Here is a 24,681-nt window from a genome sequence, read left to right on the forward strand (position 1 = left end):
AAATAAGTAAAATCCACTGCTTGCTCGTGCTGGAAACCCATTTCTTTTAAGCACAGGTCTTCCCACAGTTGGTGCACCCAAACAAGTGTTGGCAGTCGAACAGCTGTTTGGAAAAGATTTGAGTTGTTTCTTCTGACAACTGCACTCCCGTCACAATGCGTGTGTCATCCTCTAATTTAAATGTTCAGAGTGCGCTTTTAGCACCCACATACAGTCATGGGAAGTGCCATTAAGCTGGTTAAGCCTCTATTCTTCTAGTCACCGTGAGAGAGTGACAGCCAGGAAGGCAACCAGAGCTGAGAAGAAAAAGGTTATTTCCGAAGGTCCCTGGCAACACGTCAGTTCGGTGACACAGGCTGCCACTCACAGCACTGAGGCTTCCCAGCAGGTTTACTGCTTTTAATGGTACGTGGAGACTGAGGAGGATTTTAGATCACTGGAAGTGATGTCCAGCATCTGTGTTCCGATCTTGGTCTTCCTAAGCCTAAGGCAACAAATCATGCGTTTGATCATTTTCTCAGATGCACCCTTTCATAAAATCTTGCGATTTAAAAAGTTTCTCTCAGAGGCTGTCACTGCAGGCTGGCTGCTTGCTGCTCTCCAGACAACACATCAGTCAGTGTTTGTCAACCTTCTAAAGCAGCGATGTCCAAATGGATACCAGCATTCATAACCATGGGGAGATCCTCCGGAGAGCTGCGAAAACGCATTAGTGATCTAAACACCCCAGCGGCACCACTTTAATTATGTCAGTGCTTTATCAGTCCCATTAGGCTGACCTGCATCTTTAGCTGCTTTAAAAGCTTATGAAAATCTGGACATGGGAGATGTGATGAAGAGCCTGCATACATCATCCAGTGGGACACGGTGCAGAGACATGAGCTGCGTGGCACTAGCTTGGGCCCTGAAGGCAGCACGGCTCCCTTGCAGAGCTGGTGGCTGCAGCACCGCACTGATGTGACCTCGGTGCCTGTGGGACACAGGGAAGGATCACTGCAAGACTGCCCAGGCTCTTGGCAAAGAGCACGGGACCAACCAGAATGACCTTCTTCCCACAGGCAATATGACCTCGGGTTTTCAATTGCTGGTGGAACAAGGGAACTTAATTGCTCTTTTTGGGGACAGGAGGGGGACAAAGATGCCATTCTCTGACATGTATGGCCCCAGCTTTGCTGAAAATAAGGCGGCAAAGCCAACCTAAGCTTGTATTAGCACAGTACCACTGCCTGGCTGTAATAACCAGAAAAATTTCCACTGAAGATACACAGCTAGATCTATAATCAGCCTCTAAGTTATGATTCGTACTATACTGCCCAGAAAGGTGACCAGCATCTACACCAGGATGCAGCAATAAAACCTTGATTGTAAATTAACAAATTACCAGCCTGGCCTTTGGAGAACAATACATTTGTGTGCTCAGGCAAGAAAATCTTTGGAAGATGCTGGTCTGTCACAAATTGTTCATGCTTTAATTAAGAAGTCCCCATCAGGGAAGAAGATAACTATGAGATACATGAAGGGAGGAACACACTTGATCTACAATGAAATCAACTCTCAAATGAGGTCGCCCACCCATGTACTACTGTGCACATGTAGCAGGCAGATGAGCCAAATGCAGTGAGATGAGGCCAAGCTTTTGTAGTTCTGCAAATGAATAGGTTGTCCTTTGGGTGGGAGGGGAACTGAAAGGCGAGGCAGTGCAGTTACATGCCAGAGAACTTGAGAATAAGGGCAAACGTGTCCTCCCATGCCCTCCTCGCAGCTCCTTTTAAAAGACAACTTCCTTATGCTAGTGTCTCATGACAAAGTACTGCGGGACAGGCTCCCAGGCACACACGGGGAAGTACAGCATCCCCCTCATGGCTTATTCCATTAAAGCAAAAACTAAAAAAACCCACCTTTCTATTCCCTTGACACAGATTTAGATACAGAAAAACAAGCCTGTCCTTAATATCCTTAAATCTTTAAATCAAAATGACTCAAGATACTCTGCTGCTGGTCAGAAAAGTAGATCAGCTGTGACTTTGAAAAATGTCAGGCAATAGTGCTAGGAAAAGAGTAATTAGACCAGTAGGCTACAACTCAGGAGAGCTGGTTTCAATTCCTGATGTGGCCACAGGTTTCAGTTTGACCTGGGGGGTCACCTAGGGCCACAGCCAAGACACAGGGCAGATGCCCAAAGTGGGCTGAGAATTTATTTGGATTTCAGGTGCCCGGGAGCACAGCGCTGCATCACAGGCTCAGGAGAGGCTCGACAGCATTCCTGCAGCAGCAGCATCCCACAGACCATGAGTGACAGCACAAACGTGACCGAATCCCCTTCCAACTTCTCCTAATGTTAAACGAGGTTTTGATTTAAGCCTGTTCCAGAGGGGCACAGCTCCTAGAGGTCTCAGCTGCTCAGATGGAGAAGGGAAAACAGTTCAGCCTGAGAGCTTTTCTCATGACCCCGAGACAGGAATGGCTTTATCCAAATCACACCGAGAAGCAAGAGTGCTACAGGCAATGTTTTAAATATTTAATGTTTACACAACACTCAGAATACAAATGGCAATTCAAAGAGAAGGGAACTCCTGTCTTCTGTAAGCTCCTCAGGGAATTTTCTCTTCATGTGTGTTTTTCAGCATGATTGACGTCTGCCTACACAAATGGTAAATGGCAGCATATCATGTTTCCTACGTGCCTCTAAAAACATCTGTCTCACTGCCTTTCTGCAGGGGCTGCCAACGTGAGCTCCGCACCCCCATGGAGAACATCTGCCATGGCACTCATGGGGAAAAACCTGCCTCGTCCATGGGACTGCAGGCAGGCAAGATGCCTTGCCCAAGGCCACAGTTGGCTGTGGAAGTGGCCCCAGCCTCTTCCTCTAGTGCCGCTTTCCTCTCGAAACACTGCTGGGCACGGCCTGCTCACCCAGAAGATGCCCACACACCCCAGACCCCCCGGCTGAGGTGAACTCAAGGGCCACATGATGGCGGCTCTCCTGGCCCTTCACAAGGCAGGCGACAGGCACTGCCCGCAGCACAGCCATGCAAAAGAGGCGAATCCAGGAAGTTCAGCCAGGCCAAGTGCAAGGTCCTGCACGTGGGTCGGGGCAATCCCAAGCACAAATACAGGCTGGGCAGAGAACGGATCGAGGGCAGCCCTGAAGAGAAGGACTTGGGGGTGTTGGTTGATGAGAAGCTCAACATGACCCAGCAATGTGCGCTTGCAGCCTAGAGATCCAACCATATCCTGGGCTGCATCAAAAGAAGCGTGGCCAGCGGGGCAAGGGAAGTGATTCTGCCCCTCTGCTCTGGTGAGACCCCACCTGGAGTACTGCGTCCAGCTCTGCGGCCCTCAGTGTGAGGACATGGACCTGTCGGAGTGAGTCCAGAGGAGGCCACAAAGATGATCCAGGGGCTGGAGCACCTCTGCTGTGAGGACAGGCTGAGAGAGTTGGGGTTGTTCAGCCTGGAGGAGGCTCCAAGGCGGCCTTACAGTGGCCTTCCACTACATAAAGGCGCCTACAGGACAGATGGGGAGGGACTCTTGATCAGGGAGGGGAGCGATGAGGCATTAACAGTTTTAAACTGAAAGAGCAGAGCTTTAGATTAGATATCAGGAAGAAATTCTTTACTGTGAGGGTGGTGAGACGCTGGCCCAGGTTGCCCAGAGAAGCTGTGGCTGCCCCATCCCTGGAGGTGTTCAAGGCCAGGCTGGATGGGGCTTTGAACAACCTGGTCTGGTGGGAGGTGTCCCTGCCCAGGGCAGGGGGGCTGGAACTGGATGATCTTTAAGGTCCCTTCCAACCCAAACCACCCTGTGACTCTGTAACCTCCGTGCCCGCAGTCCCGCACACCGCCCCAACAGCTCCCGCCGCCGGCAGCACCAAGATGGCGGCGGGCGGCGCCCGGGGCGAGGCGGGGCGCGGCTGCCTCTCCTTGCGCCAGCGGCCGCTCGCGCAGCGTTGGGCGAGGCCGCCACCTAGTGGCCTCTGTCGGCGCCGCCCGGCTCAGGGCCCCGGCCCGTGAGGCGGCGGGCGGCGGCGGAGCCCCGCGCCGGGGTGGGGCCGGGTCCCTGGGGGTTCGGTCGCCCTTTCCGGGCCGCGGGGTTCTTCCCGAGAACTTGGACGGCTGCTGGGCCGCCCTCGGCAGAACGGGTTCAGGGGCTGGGACCGGCTATGGAAGGGACTCCTCTCACAAGCCCAGTGCGGAGCGCTCTCGGGTGGCAGGGAAGGTGACGAGGCGGCAAGCCATGTGCTTGGTTTACTCACAGCTGCCCAGGGAGGGTGTGGGATGCCCTCCCCAGCCAGTCGCCTGCAGAAGCCGCCTCAGCTCACCCTTTCGTGGTGCTGCTCCCAGTCAGGGCGCCCAGCACTCGCCACAGGCCCTCGCCTCGGCAGGAGAGGCCTTTCCCTCAGAGGGATGCTGGTGTGGGTGCATACAACGGGCCGGGCTGCTCTTCAGGGCCTTGCCAGCAGCCGCAGGGTGCAGCTGTGGCGCTCCGTCAGTGAGCTGGGTTTTGTCACTGTTCTGTTGCTCAGGCCTGGGGAGAGCTGGGCTCTGAAGGGCTCGTAGGAAAGCCAGGTTTGTGTCTGTGCAGGGAAGTCGTGGGGCCATTCCCTCAGGCTGTATCTTGCTCCGGAGCCGTGTTCCTCTGCTCCTCTTCAGTCTTTTACCCCCAAAACCAGCCTGCCTGAAAAATAACTCCAAAAGCCCGCTTCAAGTGTTTCTCAAGGTTTAGAAATTTTTCTTATGATTGTGGTTAAGGTATTTGGTGGATAAATCCTGCCTTGTAGGCTCAGTAGGGAAAAAGCTTCTCTGACAGATGTAGCCAGGGGCAAAGCATGGCCCCTTCTGTGCCCTCTAGTTTAGGGGTTGTCTTCCTTTTACTCAGTGCTGTGCTGAGGGTTCACTGCCAGCGAACCATCAGTCTGGGACTGATCCCTTCCTCCAGTCATTTATGCTATGGAAAAATGTATGCAAGTAGCTATTCTCAAAATCCCAAGATGAAGGGACGAGTGATCCAGATTCAAAATGCTGTTATTGAGCAGACTCAGACCTCGGCTGGATGCACAACTGGGAAAGTTTTTTGTGAATCTTGGTTAGTTTTCAGATTCTGCCTCTTGGGCTCTTCTCTGTACAAAACTGCTTAAATTAGAAAGAGTAGAGTAAACATGTAGGATTTAAGTTGAATCTCTGCTGGAAACCACCTAATGTTTTATTAACAAATTGCCCCATGAAATGAAGTGAATAATAGATGAATGTAGCTCTGGTGGGATACGAGAACCTGACAGTGGAGTGCGTTTGCGAGGTGATGGGCAGGTTGCAGGCTTCTGTGTCCCAAATAGTCGTGGGTGGGGCAAAGCCACCTAGACACCTTGCAGTAATAGTTCTTCTGACAGGCATGAGAAGAGCTATTGGACTGAACTGTGAAACCAAAAAGTCATTTGGCATGAAGAAGACCTTGCTATTGCATCATTCTTCATTAAGAGAGTGTTTCTGTAAAAGTAACTGTCCTAGATCAAGGTTGTGTGGGAAGAGAGGAACCGTGCTTGGTTCTAGATAGTACAATGCTGCAGATACTGAATGAATAAAATAGGGTTGCTTTGGACCACAGCCTGTTCAAATTCTGCTGCTACCACCAGCCTTGGGCGCTGTTCAGGCTTGTTATGATCTTGCTAGTGTTTGCCTTGTTCAGACCTCAGAGATATGGCAGCCCCAGCAGAGCTGAACAAGATGCAAATGGGAGATGTGGTACATTTACTGCTTGGAATGAAGGGTCGTGTTGCTCCCAAAGGAACAGCTTCTTGTCTGGTCGCTACAACTCATTTATTCTAGTAGCCACAATTAATGCCACTAAGGCATCAGTTAATGCCACTAGCATCCTTGCTTGGGACACATCTTAACCACTTCAATAACTGTTCAGAAGTGCTGTCCGTTGCCTTGGTAAACCCATAGCCTTTATGCGTATCCTGCTGTCAAACCTTCTGCTGATGGCCCCACCATAAGGCAGAGCCAGAGGACACTGCCTGGGTCAACACAGCCCCTTGTAGTCTCTAGCAGCCATGTAATAAACTGCTATGATGTCCTCTCTGCAGCTGTGAGTAATTCTGCATTAGGCAGAGCTGGAGAAGCGCTGATTAGGCCATGTGCTGCAGCCTGGGCTGGGCTGCCCTGGGAAGGCCAGGGTGCTGCAAAGGGGTGAGCAGTGGTTCCTGTGCCTGGACTCCAGGACTTAGGGGTGTTGGATTTGCTTGTGGATGCAGGGTTGTGCAGATGGCAAGGTGTCCCCTTGTAGGGGAGGGCATGTATTTATGGAGGTACGGATGGGTTCTGAGTATGGGGGCAGAGCTGCGTGCTGAATGTACAGATGTGTGGGAACCACTGCCTTGTGAAGGAGCAAGTTCTGTTGTTTACTTGTGCTGTGATGTGTCTTTACACAAAGGGCCAGCTCTGGGCTCTTGTCTTCCTGCTGAGGGTGCGAGCATGAGTCAGGCTTGGAAAGCAGCAAGCCTAGAGCAGAGGAGTGTGGTGGGTCACTGCTCCAGGGGGTATTAGCAGGCTGTGCAAGTCAGCAATGGGGAAACCAGGGACACCTGGAGATGCAACACAGTCATCAATGCAAACCGGCCTAGAGGAGTGCGTAGTGGTGACACTCAGGACATCTTCAACAGGGAGGCTAACGGCTGCTGGGAACATCCAAGGATTTCAGGTACTATGTGGGAAGGTTAAACTGTCTGCAATAAGTGAAATCTCTTTCCAGACCACAGCAGTATATGTGAGCATGTCTCTTTGAATGCTTTGGTGTAACCCCACTGAATTATGAGCTTTTTTTTGGCCATGGTTCTGCAGTGAGACCAAATCTGTCTGATTGCTCTTGGTTGCTGCCTGTGTGGCTCATCTTGCTGCCTGTCAGAAGAAGTCCCTGTTTCTGACAAGACTTCCAGCAAGAGCAACTCCTCAGCCCTGACAAATTGCATACAGTTCTTGGATTATGCCACCAGATTTAACACTCATATGAAAAAGTTCTCATGCTTTTGTTCCATATTGGATCAAAGGCAGCTACTGTGAGAACATGTTTATATAAGCTGTCAATATTTATTATCAGCTCGCAAAAAGTAGAATTTTGTTTTACTTGTATGGAATTTTTCATGTTCTTCCCTCAAGTGCGCAAATGAATCACAGTACGCGTGGTATATATAGGCAGACGTCAGCTTTTTATTATGACTTAAACTCTGGTCTACTTACTCAATCATGAATTGAAAACACATGGCTTTAGTATGTAGGGCTTTTTTACTCATTAAATGCTAAAGCTGTAGTGGCAGTTTCCAGGGACTTTCTGTCCAAATTTCAGCATGCCTTCAAAAGGAAGTCGGGTAAGTGCTTTGTAGGAGAGCAAACATTCCTGCAGCGAACCTTGCAGTACAGAAATTTATGATACTACTTAACACTTTGTCTTCAGAGTGTTTTCTGGATGCAACTCATCCCCTGAGATCCAAGCTCCTTTAGGCAAATAGGAGATTTGCTGAATAGCAAGGTTTGGGAGAAGGAATGGACCTATTTGTACATTTAGACGAGCTATGCTAAAATAAGGAGGGCTAAATGGAGGAGGCAAATTGGGGAGAAGATTTAAAACTCCTGGTACAAATGAAATTTTGTAATGTATTTTGAAATGGTCCTTGTTCAAGAATTGGACTACATTTACTAAAATATAAATAAAAGCCACATAAGAGTAAAATAAAGGTGTTATAATCCTCAAATAAGAACAATTTCATGTCAAATTAATCCAAGTGTTTAGGATTTACCTAAAATGAAATTGGGTCTGAGCAGAGTACGGAGAGAAGTTTGTTTCACCAAACCCATTTCTTAATGAGAATTTATTTTTGTCCTATTTTTTATTTTGCCACAGCACACAGAAATGTATTATTTTATGAGTTCCAAATTATATCATTACCCCTATGAAGCAACATATCTTCCTTTACTAGCACAGGCAGAAGAGCAACGTGGGATGAGCGCTTGAGTGAGGATTGGCAAGCTTGTGATGGATCAGAGATCAAGAGAGCTGGTTCGCAGTGGTACAGAGCCCAGGAGCAGCTCAGCCTCCTTGAGGACCTCTGGACTCTCTTCTGTGCCTCTCCCAAGTGGGGCTTTTTCATCATTCAGATTGTTTAGCCCTCCACAAGTGAAATGAGAACAGCAAAATTAGGCAGTTCTAGACCGTGAACAGTCAAGCCAGGAGAAAGTACCCAGCAGTGTGCGAGAGACATCCCTGAGGCTCTGACAGGCTCACTGCAGTGCTCAGAGTCAAGGGCATGAAGCCACCCGTTGGGTTTTGCTGCATCTCCTGGTCTGTAGAACCCCATCCATCTGTGAGTCCCACAGAAGCCCTGGGCAACTCTTCTCCATGGCCAAGATGGACCGTATTGGAAGGCGCACACTAAGGCAGAGGCATTGACACTGGCTTTATTCAAGTGAGGAACAGCATGCAGCCTAATATGGAATATCATTTTTTTTCATGGTGCACATTAATCTGCCCTGTTTTCCATGCAAAAAAAATGCCTGAAACTCTTGCCAAACAGCCTCGCCTCATCTCCTTCTTTAAAAGTTCATTCACAGTTACAGCCACAATTGCAGCTGACAAACGGTTTAGCGGGAATAAGCAAGGCTCTGCGTTTTGGGTCAGCTGGGAAGGCTTCCCGGTGTCCCTGAGACTCACCACTGGAAGGGTCATCCCGAAGCACACCCCCCTGGTGATGTGATCTTGGTACAGTCCAAAGAGTTCCAGGTTGAGGAGCCGAGGGGATCTTTGTTTGCAGGAGTCATTCTGGAGTTTGATGTGCCTCAGAGCAGGGACAGACCTCAGCCAGGTAAGTGCCAAGGGCAGCCTGTAAACTGGTATTTACTTGATTTGCACCTTTATCACCAGGATGAAAACTCTCTGTATTACTAGTACTGAGCACTTCAGCCAGCACAGTGAGAAAATGCCTTTGCCTCCTGCAGTAATGTACATTTCTTTCAGAAAGTCACATGTTGACTCTGTGCTAACTCTGAGCCACACGCTTATTGTGATTTATTGCAAAAGCATGGTTGCTCTCATTTCTTCTAGGATAACTAGTCTAATGCTAGCCTTCTCTCTACAGGCGTCATTAAGAGTTATACCAAATAAAGGGGCCAGACTGATAAAGTGTGATTTGATCTCAGTGCTCATATAATTCCATTCTACATACTGTCTCTGATCTTCAAAAATACTGTCGGTTCTCTCTGTGGATACTTTCATTGTGAAATTCAAGTGGGTATTTTTTTGTTGTTCTTGTGAAGGAGTTTTTTTTTTTTCTACTGTGTCTAAAATAAAAGATAAGTGGATACATAAAATAATGGAGTGGCCTGATAGAGAGTTACCCATTAATTTGCAATCATGGTCTTTTTTTAAACTAACTTTTATGAAAAGGCAGAATGGAGAGATACTGTAATTCTGAAGAAAGCTGGTTCCTGTGGTTTCAGCACAAAAGCTTAGCTTGAACAAATCAACCAACAATTGCTGTTAGGATTTTCTTTAGAGCTTGTTATTGATCTCTTGACTTGGATTAATGTTAATTGTAACAATTTGCATCTACCATACCAAATTACTTTTTTTAAATTCAAAACTGGAATTGTACCTCTCTGTAGTTAGCTGCAAATTGTTCTGGTCTTGAGGCTATAGTGGAAGCCACTGAAGGTCAAGTTTTTTGAAGTATGCAGTTACCTGTGCACTTTGGAAAATCCTGTCTGCCTGCATATCCTCAAAAATGTGTCTCCTAGCCACTTTGTGTCTTCCCTGAAAAGAGAGACATTGTATTAGTTCAGCTAGAGGATCAAGTTGTACTAGGATTGGATCCCATGCAATATACGCAGTCCAAAAAAGGATTCTTTTTCCTAGAGAAACAAAGTGGCAGCATAAAATGATCAAGTACCAATTGCTGTTCTGAAACAGAAATGGCCATCCTGAGTCCTGTTGAAAAGGTAGCACGTGCTCACAAAGCTCGTGCACGGTTGTTAAAAAAAGCATTTTCATCTTGCATTTCGGCTGCAGGCAAATGTGCACATCTTGATCTGTAGTGTTGTATATTCATCCTTGTACCGTCACCCTGGCTGCTCCAGGAGTCAGAGACCCTCAGAGTCCGGATGCACACAGAGTTTTGAATTTCGAAATGCTGGCTGAGATCTAGCAAAGGACTTGAGCATCTGCAGTGGGAATAGAGGCAAAACACTGGGGCCTTAAGGCTAGGATGTAATCTAAAAAACTTGACTTGAGCTACTGCTTAATGCCTAAACTGTTAAATGCCACGTACGCCTATAGCTTGTGGACTGTGTGTGGCCATAGCTTAGTACACGCTTGGTACAACAGAGCTGCTCGGTGCACCGGGCATTTCCAGTTGTGGCTGCCAAACAAGTTGCGCCTCTGGCTGAGCCCCTTGGGTTCTTGGTGCAAGGGGCCTTCCAGCAATTTGCTTGTTACATGTGGGCAGGACTGAGGGCCACACACAAAACACAGTGGCAAAATCCCCCACTTCTTTAGTTTGGTTGCAGGCAGCGGGGCAGCATGTGCTGCTTTTTGACAGCAGTAGCCTCTGCCTGAGAGCACTTGCCGAGAAGTAATTCTCCGTTCGGTGTGAGCAGTCAGGCTGCTGGGCTCCCCTCTGGAGACTGACCTTGGCACCCAGCTGCAGCCCTTCTAGCAGCAGGGGTGCACGGCGGGGGACGGGGAGCTGCGAGTGTGTCTGAGCTCAATCCCTGGCAGCCTGGTCCTTACAGCATTCAGTTGAATTGAAGGAAAGGCTTTTGTCTCTGCTCGCAATGATCTTTTAGCATTTTAGCCATTGAAGGTTTCATCTGGAAACTGATCATTTGGAGGCAAAAGTCTGGTCTGCTGCTGACTCCATTCCTTTTTAAATCTTTGCCTTTGCCCAAGGGGAGAGAGAAAATGATTAAAAGCTATTGCACAGGCAACTACATTGGGATAAACTCTCACAGAAAAGGCAAGGGGGGGAGAAAGGGAGTAAAGACTTTACCCTCTCTGAGTGTGTTCTGCCAGGATTTTGAGTGGTTTTGACCACGAAATCAGTATTGTGATGCTGAGTAATCCCATGCACACATGTGTGTTGATTTCACTGTTTTCAAGCTGAAAAGATTACACACACCCCTGACCATCAGCCCTACAAATTCAGCTTCCTTCTGCTGGTGCCAGATGCCTTCCCCTTTGGGCATAATCACCTGTAAGTGTGGCTTTTCTCAGCTGCTGTTTGCTCCACCTGTCCAGCCCCAGCCCCATCGGTTCATGCCCTGAACGCTGGACTAGCTGTGTTTCTTACTGTGGAATGGGGGGGCTGCAGCGTGCAGTTAGCCAGCACCTCACACCCAAAGGGCTGCAGAGCGTTTGCAAGGCTTGAGCCTTGACTACAGCACTCCCTTCGTGAAGGCTAAGAATGGGTTTGCATTTTAACTTACCAGGAACTGACTGGAAGAGATGTGGGAAAGAGAACAAACTGTGAAAATCAAGGCAGGGCTCCTGGCAGAGCTCCTGCTCAGCTCACAGATTTATGGGAATGGCAGGCTTGGTCCTAACTGACACCCACCCTCCTGAGCCGTTTGGCTTGGACACAGGCTTTGCAGTACAAACTCCCAGCTAAAGTGCTATAGAAAGTCTCTCTGTCCCAGTGAGACCTGAGAGAAACGTATGGTTAAGCACTGTGATGTTGCAGTACAAGTGTTGTGATTAATTTTATTGTGGTAAAGCTTTGTTTTGTAGCCAGATTATTCTGCCAGTCCTTGATGTTGTCCATGAAAGCAAATGTGTTGTGGCCAGTCCTGTTCCTGGTGTCCGGTTAGTCTCCCCCACGTTTCTGCTCAGAAGTGATAGGATATGGGCAGACATTCTCAGACAAAAATCTGTGCATTTTCCTCTCTAATTTTAATGCTAAGTGTGGCAAAACTGCACAGCAGAACAATGTTGGCACCTTCCTGCTTCTATGTGAAGACAAATGCTTGTGTCCCCTTCTCTTAGCCAATTCTTGAGCTGAGCTAGACAGAGAAACCTTTATATGGCTATTAAAGTACTGAGTTACAGAGGCCATAAAATAGCCAAATTAACCTTATTTTCTTGAAAATCCAAAAGCTGGATGAAAGAAGGGCTAATGTTGCACAGTTGTGGTGTGCCGAGAGCACACAATAAAACTTGGTATTTCATCTGAGCAGTGAGAGAGAGCATTGCCATCCAAAACAACTGGTAAGCCCTGGGACCACGGTCATTAATACTGGGCCGGGTGCTATTACATTATCCTGTGCAGCCAATTTGATCCAAGTTGAATATGCTCTTACTAATGCAATTGCATATCCACACAATACAGGTTTAGTGCTGACCTTGTACTTTTATACTGGCTTACACAGAAGAAGAGAGGATACCCAATCCAGCATAAAGACTCCCAGTGCAGTCAGAGTGCTGAACTGTTTAAAGAAATTGAATGAGTAAATTTCTCTGATAGCGATGCTCTGTGTTACGGGCAGTGATGCTTCTGATGCACGTAACTGCCAAGATCACAAAATCGCAGTGTATGTGAAGGAGAAGCTTTTCAATTGCTTTAAATTCCCCTGTACTCTTAATACAAATTTGCAAAGTCACTGCTTTGTAAGGACCTACGATCATTCTGCGCAGGAAGAGAAGGCAATAACCTTTTCCAGCTGGAGCCCTGGAAGTGCCTTTAATTAGTTTTACAGAAAACCAGTTCAGAGTAATTTAAAGCTCTTGGCTGCAGGGCTGCTTTTTTGGAAGCACTCACTGATTTGATAGCTCTGAAGCAAGCTATGAGTTTGGAGAAAGAGATGTTTGTGAAAATACTAAACTATGTTTGCGAACAGTTAAATACTTGAGTCCTTGTTTTGCTGTCATAGTCCAAACAGTGGCTTCGAGGTTTGGTGATAAAGTAGCATTGAAAGACCGGAGTTTAGAATTGGGAGATGTTTGTGCCTTGTCAAGATAGTTGCCCAACTGCAGTTACAAAAGAGAAAGCCGAGAACCAGGTGTTGGTTGTTATTACTATTGGTAAGGCTACTGTTTGCATGAAACAAAAACAAGCTTGGTACCTGCAAATGGATAATAATCTTAAAACCGGGATGTTGCCCTAGAGCACGGCATATGCTGTGTGTATCCTTTCTGGCATCCGTCCGTGGTTTTCCCAGTCTGGGGATCCTGGAACAGCAGGAATGTGATCCTGAGGCTGGGGTGTGCCTGAGCTTGGGCGGTTTCACCTCAGGATCCGCTTAGTGGAAGAAACAGCGTCATGGTCAAAGCTGTGTTCAACTGTGACCTTAAATACTGGCTAGAAATGCACTTTGCCCTTTTAGTCCTGGTGCTGTGCGTGGAAATTCCTGAGTCCTGCAACTGGAACAGAAAAGTAAGATGCATAATAAAATTTATGTGTTACAACGTGCCAACTCTCTTCCCTGAAGAGGAGTTTCATCTAGAACAGAGGGTTCACTGCAGCTGCTTGGCAGTATTTGCCTTTGGGACTGAAAATGCTGGTTTTTGTTAAGGCAAACCCAGCTCTGTGCTGTCCCTGCGCCCCTCCTGCAGGGATGGGAGCGGGAGGGATGCTTTTGCATGCAAGTTAGCTCGCTGCTGAGGGCTGCAGTTGGCTTTACAGCTGCAATAACTTTTCTCTCTGACTTTTTACACTGTGTGTCGCTTAGCTACCCAGAGTAACAAAAATGGGCTGAGAAGAGATGACTTCTTCTGTTAGTTTTTGTGTGCTTATTGCATGAATTTAATGGTAGCAAGGATGTAATTTTAACTCAGACATGTCTGAACAGTCAGTCTTGTTTGTTGTGGATCTTCTATGTAACAGCTGGGGAAGAGAAAACTTAAGACAGGAAAATGTGAGTGTAAGGAAATACTGTTGGGTGATGGAAATAATACTTGAAGCTCATCTCAATGCCCTTGTGAAGAACTGGATTTCAAGTGAATGTCCCTTTAATTTAAGGCTGCTAATAACGCCAGGAGCTGGTATTTGCCACTATGTCGAATGTGATTTAGCTGTACTCTTGCTGGCTCCAACAGGGGAAAAAACATCTCTGAGTATTAACTGTAAGTAAAAATGAAATGCTTCTATTGTCAGGTCAAGGAAGGGACTCTGTGAGCAGAGCCTGATTGAAAAGGGGACCTGCACTGGCTTGTCTTCACTGTTCTGCTGAAATCCTTTTTCTGATCAAAATAGGAATCTCACTGGAAAAAGGGAGGGTCAGAGAAAGATGTTAAAGCTCAGTGATTGAAAGCTGAGAGATGTGGGCCCTCCTGTGCCCCTGCTGATATCAAGGGGGATTGCCATGGTGCTGTAGAAACCTTGGGGTCAGCTGTGGAGCAGTTGTGCTGCCCAGAGAGGTGAAGTGCTGGGCAGCTCAGCTCAGAGGCTGGAAAAGAGAAAAAGCAAAACTGTGATTGTATGTGGTCAGGGAAATAAACCAAAAATATAAGAATGGCTGACCTGTCGAGCTGTTGAGGTTTTTTTTCCCCACTTCCTCTTTCTTCTTTCCCTCCCCTGGAGTGGTCTCTCTCTCTCTACAGAGCAGTAGAAGGTCTCTGAACTTTGGTATGGTATTTTTAGGACCGTGCTTCTTAGCCCTCGTTACACTGTGCACAGCTCACTCTGCATCACATGACAGCGCAGGGAGTCCTGGAAGGAGCAGCTGCCAAGCCGTGCTTGGTGTTTCCTTGGCACAGCTGAACACTATGAGTGTCAGCCGAACCAGAGGTAAATCTGTTGGGTGCAGAGCAGGGGAAGCCGTGCTATTGTGAACTGGAGAAAGGAGGAGGGAGTGTCGTTCTTAGTTTGGGAGCTTCGATGTTCAACTGAAGGTCAAAAAGTGGGAGCTGCTTCAAAAATAAACCTTGGAGTGGGAGCCAGGTGCCTGCTGCCATGTCCTGGTAGGTGAATGCCTCAGGAGAGGAGGGGCTCAGCTGTGGTCCTTCATCCTCAGTCCTCAAACCACTCAGCTATTATATGGAAAGTTCATTTACATTCTTTACTGTGGACTTTCCAACTAGAAAAAGATAGTTCTGTTGCCTTTCAAAAGGGTGGTTTTGGGTTCCTGCAAAAATAGATTCCTACTAGTTTCACCAGATGGTGATGGGATATCAGTTCAGCTCCAGAGCTCAGTGTCTCCTGAGCACATGGAAACCAGTCAGCAGCCAGGCTGGGCAGCCCTGGGTACCCGAGTCCCTTTCTAAGACACGCATTCAGTCATTGGCTCAGGATGGCACAGGGATCACAGAGAGGGGCAAGGTTAACAGCCTGGGAGAAGCCTCCTCCTTGTCAGTGTTCCTCTTGGTAAGCACTGCCCTGTGGAGCCCAGGGTGAGGCAAGTAGCAGCTTGATTTCATGTGCTGTGCTTTATTACTGCGTTCTGTGCATTGCTGTGAGACTGGCTGTTGTGTAATGGGATGTTAATCCCGGAAGGACTCACGTTCTAGTCCAGCAGATAGAAGGGGAGAAAGGGTGGGGGAATGAGGTCATTAAAGACCTATCTCTATGAATTAGGCAGTGACAGCTGAAAACCTTATCAACCAAGGAGCTATCTTAAAAACAAGTGTATCTTGCAAATAGGCTTGGTTTAGAATGTTAGTTAGCTCGTAAGGAATTTTTAATAAGTAAGCATGCCAGTTATCATGAAATAATCTATATCCCATCCAAATTAGCCAAACTATTTAATTTTTTTTGTCCCTGAGCTATCTTTGTATCATTGAACTCATCTTGGCCACCACGGTTAAAGATAACAAGAAGAGGTTCTTTCAGTATATCAATAGAAAAAGGAAGACTAGGGAAAATGTAGGCCCACTGATGAATGAGATGGGCACCCTAGTGGTGGAAGACACAGAGAAGGCAGAGCTACTGAATGCCTTCTTTGCTTCAGTCTTCACTGCTAAAGCTGTCCCTCATGAATCCCAGGCCCTGGAGGCAAGGGGGAAGGCCTGGAGAGAGGAAGAGTTTTCCCCAGTAGAGGAAGATCAGGTTAGAGACCACTTGGCCAAACTGGACATTCATAAGTCCATGGGCCCTGACGAGATGCACCCGTGAGTGCTGAGAGAGCTGGCAGATGTTATTGCTTGGCCACTCTCCATCATCTTTGAAAGGTCATGGAGAACAGGAGAGGTGCCTGAGGACTGGAGGAAGGCCAATATCACTCCAGTCTTCAAAAATGGCAGGAAGGCGGACCCAGGGAACTACAGACCAGTTAGTCTCACCTCCGTCCCTGGGAAGGTAATGGAGCGACTCATTCCTGGATGTCATATCCAAGCATGTTCAAGAGCAGGAAGTTATCAGAAGTGGTCAACATGGATTTACGAAGACTAAATCATGCTTGAGCCTTCTATGATGTTATAACTGGTTGGCTAGATGAGGGCAGAGCAGCAGATGTCATCTACCTTGACTTCAGCAAGGCTTTTGACACTGTTTCTCATAACATCCCCCTTAGGAAACTGAGGAATTGTGGACTAGACGAGGGGACAGTGAGGTGGATTGAGAGTTGGCTGTGTGACAGGACTCAAAGGGTTGTGATTAATGGAGCAGGGTCGAGTTGGAGGCCTGTGACCAGTGGTGTCCCCCAGGGGTCGATACTTGGACCAGTATCGTTTAACGTATTCATCAACGACCTGGACGAGGGGACAGAGTGTATGCTCAGCAAGTTCGCTGATGATACCAAATGGGGTGGGGTGGCTGACACCCCAGAGGGATGTGCTGCCATCCAGAGTGACCTAGACAGGCTGGAGAGCTAGGCAGAGAAGAACCTAATGAGGTTCAACAAGGACAAGTGTAGGGTCCTGCACCTGGGAAGGAAGAATGTCAGGCACCAGTATAGGTTAGCGGTGGACCTGCTGGAAAGCAGCTCTGAAGAAAAGGATCTGGGGGTCTTGGTAGACAGTAAATTATCCATGAGCAAGCAATACGCCCTTGTTGCCAAGAAGGCCAATAGAATTCTGGGCTGCATAGGGAAGAGTGTGGCCAGCAGGTCAAGGGAGGTCATTCTCCCCCTCTACTCTGTGCTGGTGAGGCCACACCTGGAATACTGTGTCCAGTTCTGGGCTCCCCAGTTCAAGAGAGACAGGGAACTACTGGAGAGAGTCCAGCGTAGGGCAACAAAGATGATTGAGGGGTTGGAGCATCTCCCTTATGAGGAAAGGCTGAGAGAGCTGGAACTCTTTAGCCTGGAGAAGAGAAGGCTGAGGGGAGACCTTATTAATGTTTACAAGTATCTAAAGGGTGGGTTTAAGGAGGATGGAGCCAGGCTCTTTTCAGTGGTTCCCAGTAACAGGACGAGGGGTAATGGGCACAAGCTGGAACATAGAAAGTTCCGATCAAATATGAGAAAAAACTTCTTTACGGTGAGGGTGACAGAGCACTGGAACAGGCTGCCTAGGGAGGTTGTGGAGTCCCCTTCTCTGGAGACTTTCAAGACCTGCCTGGATGCAGTCCTGAGTAATGTGCTCTAGGCAGTCCTGCTTTAGCAGAGGAGTTGGACTAGATGATGTCTAGAGGTCCCTTCCAACTCTAAAAAATTCTGTGATTGACAAGTTGTTGTGCACTTGAATTTGAAAACCTGATTTGTGGGGAGAAGTAAGTCTATTTGGCTTGTCCTGGGAAGCCATCTGCTATGTGAGATGCCTTGTGACTTTTTTTGGTGGAGGAGAGCTAATTAACAAGAAAATAGCCCTTAAGAAAAAGGAAATTGCTAAAAATGACATAGTACCAGTGAGACATTTTGGTTTTGAACAGTTTATTTAAGTGTAGTTCTGTTTTACTGAAGTGAGATAACGCAGTCGCTAAGGGGCTCCATGGCCCAGTTCTGGAAAGGGGAGCCTTGGCTGGCTGAAGACATAGGAACTTTTCCATCAATTTCAGCATCATCAGGATTTGACTCAAAGTCATTACAGGCCTGATATATGCAAAATCTATTGCTGGATTTTTGCTCTAAGAAAGGATAGAGAATGAGCTGGCATTTGAAGATTTGGCTGGTTGAAAAATAAAGAATAAACTGGTTCTTTGTCCTGTTGCTTTGCAGTGTAAGATTCTGCTGGTAGAAATCAGGTGGTAGATTCCTCTGAGTGTGGTTAGGAGGCTTTGGAATGGGTGCAAGTATGGCAACAAGGTAGAAGAGCACTCCTGAATACTCTTCTCATTCCCATGAGTGAAGGCATTAGAGCAGCATTTCTCATCCTTGAAGGACCATTTATTTTGGGGCGAGGGGGAGGGGAGGGAGGGAGGGAGGGAGGATGTTAAAACCATCCCTAGACTATTTTGGCCACGGTAGCTTTCACTCACAAGGAGAAAGACTGTGAGGCATTTCCAAGTGTTCCTCATTACTCTTCTGTACTTCTCCCATTGTGCTCACTTGCATGCCTGGAAAGGCTTGTGCCTAGCTTGGTTTAGTTTTCTGCAAATTTGTGGAATCTCATCCAATTCATGCTGCAAGTGCCTCAAGGAGCACGAGCTGAGATCACTGCAACAGGACACAGCAAGTAGGCTGCTAGGACAATGTGATGCCATGCTCTGTTGCATGCGTGTTGTTTAATTCTGATGATCTGACATCAGCACAACCTGTGTTTGTCTTTATTGCTTTAGATAACTCAAGGAAGGGGAGATACATTTCTAACCTGTGGCAGGAAGGAAGAGGAGAGGAACTGACACACAGGAGCGTTCCGAACAAAGTAAGTTCAGATACTGTCTCCGCTCCCTCTCTCGAAAGAGGTAGCATCCCTAACATCCTCCAGACTTCAGACCGACCTGAATGATCTCTGTAGTTGATTTCTGATTTGTAGAATGTTTCAAAGAAACTTGTTTGAGCTCTGTGGCTGGGACTGTAAACTTCTCAGGTTAGATAGTCACAATTCTGGGAACTAAGGCCTGAGAGCAAGTTATTTCGGGTTTTTGTTGTTGTGAAGCTTTTGTTTTGTTTTTAATTCTCATCAGTTATTTGCAAATACTTGCTGCTTCTGGGAATTCAGTTCCCTGAAATATAACATAAAGTTCAAAGACAATAATACCAGCCAAAGCATTGTCACTTAATTTAAGATGCGAAACTGTGGAAATCTGGTTTTGGTTTTCTTTAGGCAGAAGAGTTGGAGTAGATAATTACAGCTTTAATGGGCAGAAGAAGAATGTGGAACAGAAAGATGGTCCAGCCCTTCACACATGGTACAGACTGCGAGCCAAGCCACACTCTGTTACCTTTCCAATCAATTAGACAAAGCAAAATGCTGGATTTGTGCCTGGTCTGGTCACTATAATGTCTTTCCTGATAAGAGTTCTGTTCAACCAAAAATACCATCCTAATATATAAGATCTTCTTGGGTTTTATGGTTTTCTCATCTACTACGTGACATAATTTAATTTATAATCTGTTTTTTTTTAAACGGAAATCAGTAATTAATGTTGTTTAGAACAAGTTACGTGCCCTGTTAAAGATCAATGAGTGGTATCATCTATGAACTTTAGAGAGCCTTCATAATTTGCACAAGCCAATATTCATCTTATCTAGGCAGAAAGATATGTCTTCATCAGTGCAACTCTTCAGAGATCAGAAGTACCACGAGCTGAAAGGGCAGTGTATCCAGCAGAGACGGCTCTTTGAAGATCCTGAGTTTCCAGCCTCAGATGAGTCCCTTTTCTATCAAACAGCACCATCAAGGAAAGTTGAATGGAAGCGCCCAAAGGTAATTGTTGCTCTCCTTGTGAGGAGGTGCTGTTTGTATTGTTCCACTCCTACTGTCTTCTCTGTGCTAACACACAATTATGTGAGTGTATTCTCCCTCCCTTTTTCCGTCAATTTCCTGTCACTGTGTGATTCAGACAGCAGCCCCTCTGTGTCACACTGTTGTCTGAAATGAAAGTCATGCCTTACCGTAAAAAGACAAAACGGAAGCATTCTGTGCAGCATAATCATGCTTTTTACTGTTGATGGCTCTCTAATAGCAAGCAGCAGTGCAAGGTGACTCCAGCCACAGTGATATTTAAATCAGGCCTCTATTTAATTAAGAATACTAATAATTAATTAAGACTATCAGTAATAAGTCAGTGAATACAGGAATATATTCTGCAAATAATTCTTCATTTCCTTGATCAGTCTGTGGATATGTACCTGTGTAGGTTGCTGTGTTGACAGAAGCATTTCAGCAAGGTGTTGAGATTCTTAATTGAAGTTTCTCTTCAATACCTGTGACTTCTGAGGGCCTGGTGTGTACACACAGTAATTGCAATATAAAATCTGAGCTTTAGCTGTCCAATCTAGTGTCCCCCCCAAGTTGTCATCTTTTTTTTTTTTTTGAAATTAGATATAATCCTTGCAAAAACACACAATAGAAAATCAAATTTTACTAACTGAATAGCTAGCATCTTCCTGCCTGGAACACTGGAAACAAATAATAATATAGGATTATTGCTCATTATTATAGCTCTTTGCATGTTTTCAGAGTACCTTGTGCCTTATTAAAATGTATGGGGAAAGGAAATCTCACAGTAGCAAGGGGAAGTTTCTCCAGTCTCGGATAGATGGCTAGTTCTTTATACATATAAACAAATGATTTGTAATTTTTCTTGGAGGAGAGAGCAGGAAAGAGAAGAACCACAGTCTGCCCAGCAAGGGGTTTATCTGAGGCAGCAAACAGCAAGGCACCATTGGTGGAGTGGTCTCATACTAAAAAAAATGCTTGGGTGTTTCTAACTGCCACTAATGGAATGAATTGAGAGCCCTCATTATCAGCACATAGCCATGTTCTGGTCGAAGCAAATGGATTAATTTCTGTTCTGCAGGGAACTAACTTGTGCTTCCAGAATCAGTTGGTTTGCTCTCTACATAGTGCCAAAAATAAGAGGAAACCATGTGTGTATAGTTGGCTGCCAGGTTACCTTTTGTATTACTTACAACGGAACCACAAAGCCCAGCCACATAGGGGGTCTTAAGAGCTTTGAATGACTTCTGCAATATAAGGCAGGATGCTCACAAGCTACTCCCAGGGAAAACTCAACTATACAGACGTGTAGCTGATGCAGAAGAGAGGAGAGGTCCCAAGAGCTGTCTAAGCAAGCCTTTGTTCGGTAGTGAATTTGATACTTTCTTCCTCGGCTGTCTTTCAGAGAGGTTCTGGTGAAATCTTAGCAGCAAGTTTTACCCAGAGGGAATGGTGTTTTCCTTTATTGATTGATATCATCTCAGGTCTCTGCATGGCTGTCCTGAAGTTACTGTGGATTTTGTCTTTGACTTCTATAAAACTTCAATTACGCACCAGTGATTTCATATTCAAAATGAACAGCTATCATCTGTACACCACCAATAATGCTTATATCTCTTTGCCACTCTTACTAGCATCTTAACAGGAAAAAAAATATGTCATATGTTTCTAATTGTGACTATTGTACTAGACATTTCAAATTGTTAGTATTACTTATATTTGGGGTCTATTCATTGGTTTGCTCTGAGGTTTTATGCTTCACATATCTTGTATTTATAAAGTAATTCACAGCCATAAGTAAATAATTCAGAAAAACACAAAATCATTCCACCTTTGACAATGTGGCTTTCCATCAGAGTATAATCCATTTTCCTATTCTGACAAGTGTAAGGACAGCCTCATACTCTGACAAGAGGACAGTGGAAGCCTCTAGCCAGATGCATACAGTAGTTTTACCCTTAAGCGTGATGAATTTGTCCTCTACTCCACCCACGTCCACTTTTGGGAATCGGGTTAATCTTCTGGAAGCACAAACTTGTGTGTCTGTTCTTAGAAAACTTGATGACAATGACAATGTGATCTGCTTCATATGTGGCTGGTACGGTTCCCTGTTGGCTGTGACAGGGGTTAGCAGATGAGGCTGACCAAGGCTGCTCTGTATTTGCCAGGGTGGCATTAGACTGTTTGTGTTTTTTCCTTCTTTTTTTTTTTTTTTCATGGTGGTGTTCATTTCTCACAGCAGCTTCAATACTGAAATTTTAGTGAGCAGAGCAAGGGTTGTTTTCCTGCTTTTGATTTTAGTTTTCCAAATAAGATGTGAGACTGAAGAACAGGGAGAATGAATTTAGAAAAAAAAATGTAGGCATTCCAAAGTCTTTGGGTTTATTTTTATTTCTGTAGTGTTTTCCTGTTTATAGGAGTCTTTCATCCCCTCTTAGAAGGGGAAATACCATGCAACCAGTCACAGCGAGGTCAGAGAAAGACTTTCTGCTTCCTAAGAGATGTGAAGCAAGAGCTAGACTCTAGACAAGGATGCCATTTTAGGCCATTCTTGTGTGTGTGTGTTCATTCAAGGTGGTGAACACTGATATGAAGTCTAGTTGAAGGCCAGTAACTAGCATTGTACCCCAGGGGTCAATACTGAGTCCAATTCTGTTCAACATCTTCATTAATGATCTGGATGATGATGTAGGGGCATTGGACTAGATGACCTCCAAAGGTCCCTTTCAACCTTAACCATTCTGTGATTCTATGTGCTATTCTAAAGCTGTGCCTTCCTTGCTTGTCTTCCTTGATACAAGATAGAACAGCTCTTGGGGCCCATGTGGGCCTACTCCTACAGATTTGTGGAGAAGAGCTAAAGTATCCCAGTCTTGCCCTTCTTGGGTGGAAGAGGGAGTTGATGCCTAGGAGATGGTGGAAGCTGCCTTTGTTCTCATGATGAGCCTGTTAGAACATCTTGAGGGGCATTTCTCTGGGCAGCAGAGCAGAGGTGACGATCTACTTTCCAATGTTTGTTCATGGCTTATCTCCTCTCTGCCATATGGAACTATATTGTATTCTTAAGTTAACTGGCTGAATCCTTAATTGTGCTTTTGGAGGAGTGATGGGCTTTCCGGAGCATTTCCTTTTTTGGAGAGGGAAATGGCCTTGCAATATGAGCATAAGGCGAAGGCCAAAACTGTCATCTATTGAGACAGATTCTGGGCAGGCCACTTAGTCATTTTGCCTCAGCAATTCACCCAGAAACTACAGCTGTGTCTCTCCCAGCCACCCCCACATGTTTGGACAACATCTTGAATGTGAAGGAACTAAATGGCGATACCCTGTTTCCTGTCCTCCTGCCATCTGTACAGGCAGTGGACAGCCTGTCCAGGTGCTGGTACTTGCCTACTTGTACAAAGAAACAGCTTTTTGCTTTAGAAAGCCTGTGTAGCTGTCTGAGCAGCTGGGGAGTGTTGCCCAGTGCACACAGGGCTGGGGGATGCTGCTACAATTGCTGTTGCCAATGCTGGTGTCCAAACGAGTGCATTTGGGATCTGTGAATCTAAAGCTTTTCTGAGGAGAGGTGAAAGCTGGTGTTTTAGTTTTAGCTCACAAATATGTTCATGCTTTGTTCAGTTACTCTGCGTGGTTGGTGGTGGCCAGACAGAGCAAATTTTTAGGAAGAATATCTGTATAGTCAAAAGGGGTTTATTCTGCTCTAATGGAAAAAGGACTGCAAGAGAGAGAAGAGAGGCGGGGGGGGGGGGGGGGGGGGGGGGATAAAGTTTTTTTTCCACTTTGTTTTTGTCCTTGGATCTGCACCTGCAATGTTAAATATGTGCTGTTTGCTCATTCCAGTCAGACTCACAGAGATAGGTCATTAACAATCTGACACTAATGACTTGTTTTGTACTTTTAAAGTCTCTTTGGGAAAGAGAACAAAGACAGGGTAGTGTCACTTCTGTGGCACCCCAGTATTAAGAAACTGGTGAACACAAAAGACACTGTGTAATTACCATGCAGTCTCCCTAGGATGGCGTGACTTTCCAAGGAGAAATGTTGTTACGGAAAGATCCGCCAACAAATAAGAGTGCCGCACACTGCTTATGTGCAGTACTGGGTCTCGACTTCTTTTGGGCAGTGTGACATGGTACGCAGTTGTCAGGCCAGGCTAGTGGGTTCTGATCGTACACAGGAGCTGAGGTGTGTGTTTGCTGATAATACTGTATTTTAGTGCTGGGTAGTAAATGAGCTCAAAAGGCCTGACTCCACCTGGGATATCTGATAGAGCTGGCTGAAACATGGAATTGGCAAATTGTAGCACTCTGAAATTCCATATTTTATTCTAAATAGGAAAAAAAAAAAGTCTGAATGTGCCAGAAGATTTGCCTAAAAATGTGCTAGGACCTTATTTTGCTTTGTTTCTATATCACTTTCCTTTGTGACACTCTCCACACCAGTGATGGGTTATGAAAAGCAAAAATAGTATAAAAATACCAAATTGTTTTTCACTTCTGGGAAGAAAATCTAGAAGTTTTTGACTTGATTTCATAGAAAAAAATCATCTTTGTCAGAATGACATTTGATGACATGACACTGGTGTCAGACTGCTTTCTGTGATTTCCCTGGCAGTCAATGTCTCCTGCTGTAGCCCCAGGGGAGGGGAGGGCCTGTCCTTTCTAGCCCTCTGGTTGCTCAGCCCAAGGCAGTTTATGGGCACTTTGGGTAGGACTCGCCTTGCCCAAAGTTAGGTGCTCATAATGGGTGCCTGATGTGGAGCAGTCACCACCAGCTCCCATTATTGGCAGTGGAGAGGAATTGATGTATTTAGGGTGTGATTCAACTGACATACCTGAGATGTTGGCTTCAGGCTGAGATGAATCATACACCACAAGTGCCTGGTCTCTGCTGACCAGAAGTTCAGATGGTGAATTCAGGTGTTGATGCCAACAACATGAATCT

At 46.1% G+C, this 24,681-nt stretch overlaps 1 protein-coding gene across 2 annotated transcripts in view; it reads left to right on the plus strand.

The window, feature by feature from the left end:
- The first annotated feature begins 8,638 nt into the window (after window positions 1–8,638).
- The window catches only part of CAPN6 (calpain 6), a 67,276-nt gene continuing 51,233 nt past the window's right edge, over window positions 8,639–24,681 (plus strand). For both annotated transcript variants that reach the window (XM_054215462.1, XM_054215463.1), the window contains exons 1-3: window positions 8,639–8,851; window positions 18,629–18,714; window positions 19,545–19,719. In XM_054215462.1, the coding sequence (XP_054071437.1) occupies window positions 19,555–19,719 (165 nt within the window). In that variant the 5' untranslated portion in view covers window positions 8,639–8,851; window positions 18,629–18,714; window positions 19,545–19,554. The remainder of the gene's footprint in view (window positions 8,852–18,628; window positions 18,715–19,544; window positions 19,720–24,681) is intronic.

This window comes from Rissa tridactyla, chromosome 9 (genome assembly GCF_028500815.1).
Source record: "Rissa tridactyla isolate bRisTri1 chromosome 9, bRisTri1.patW.cur.20221130, whole genome shotgun sequence".
Classification (NCBI taxonomy): Eukaryota; Metazoa; Chordata; class Aves; order Charadriiformes; family Laridae; genus Rissa; species Rissa tridactyla.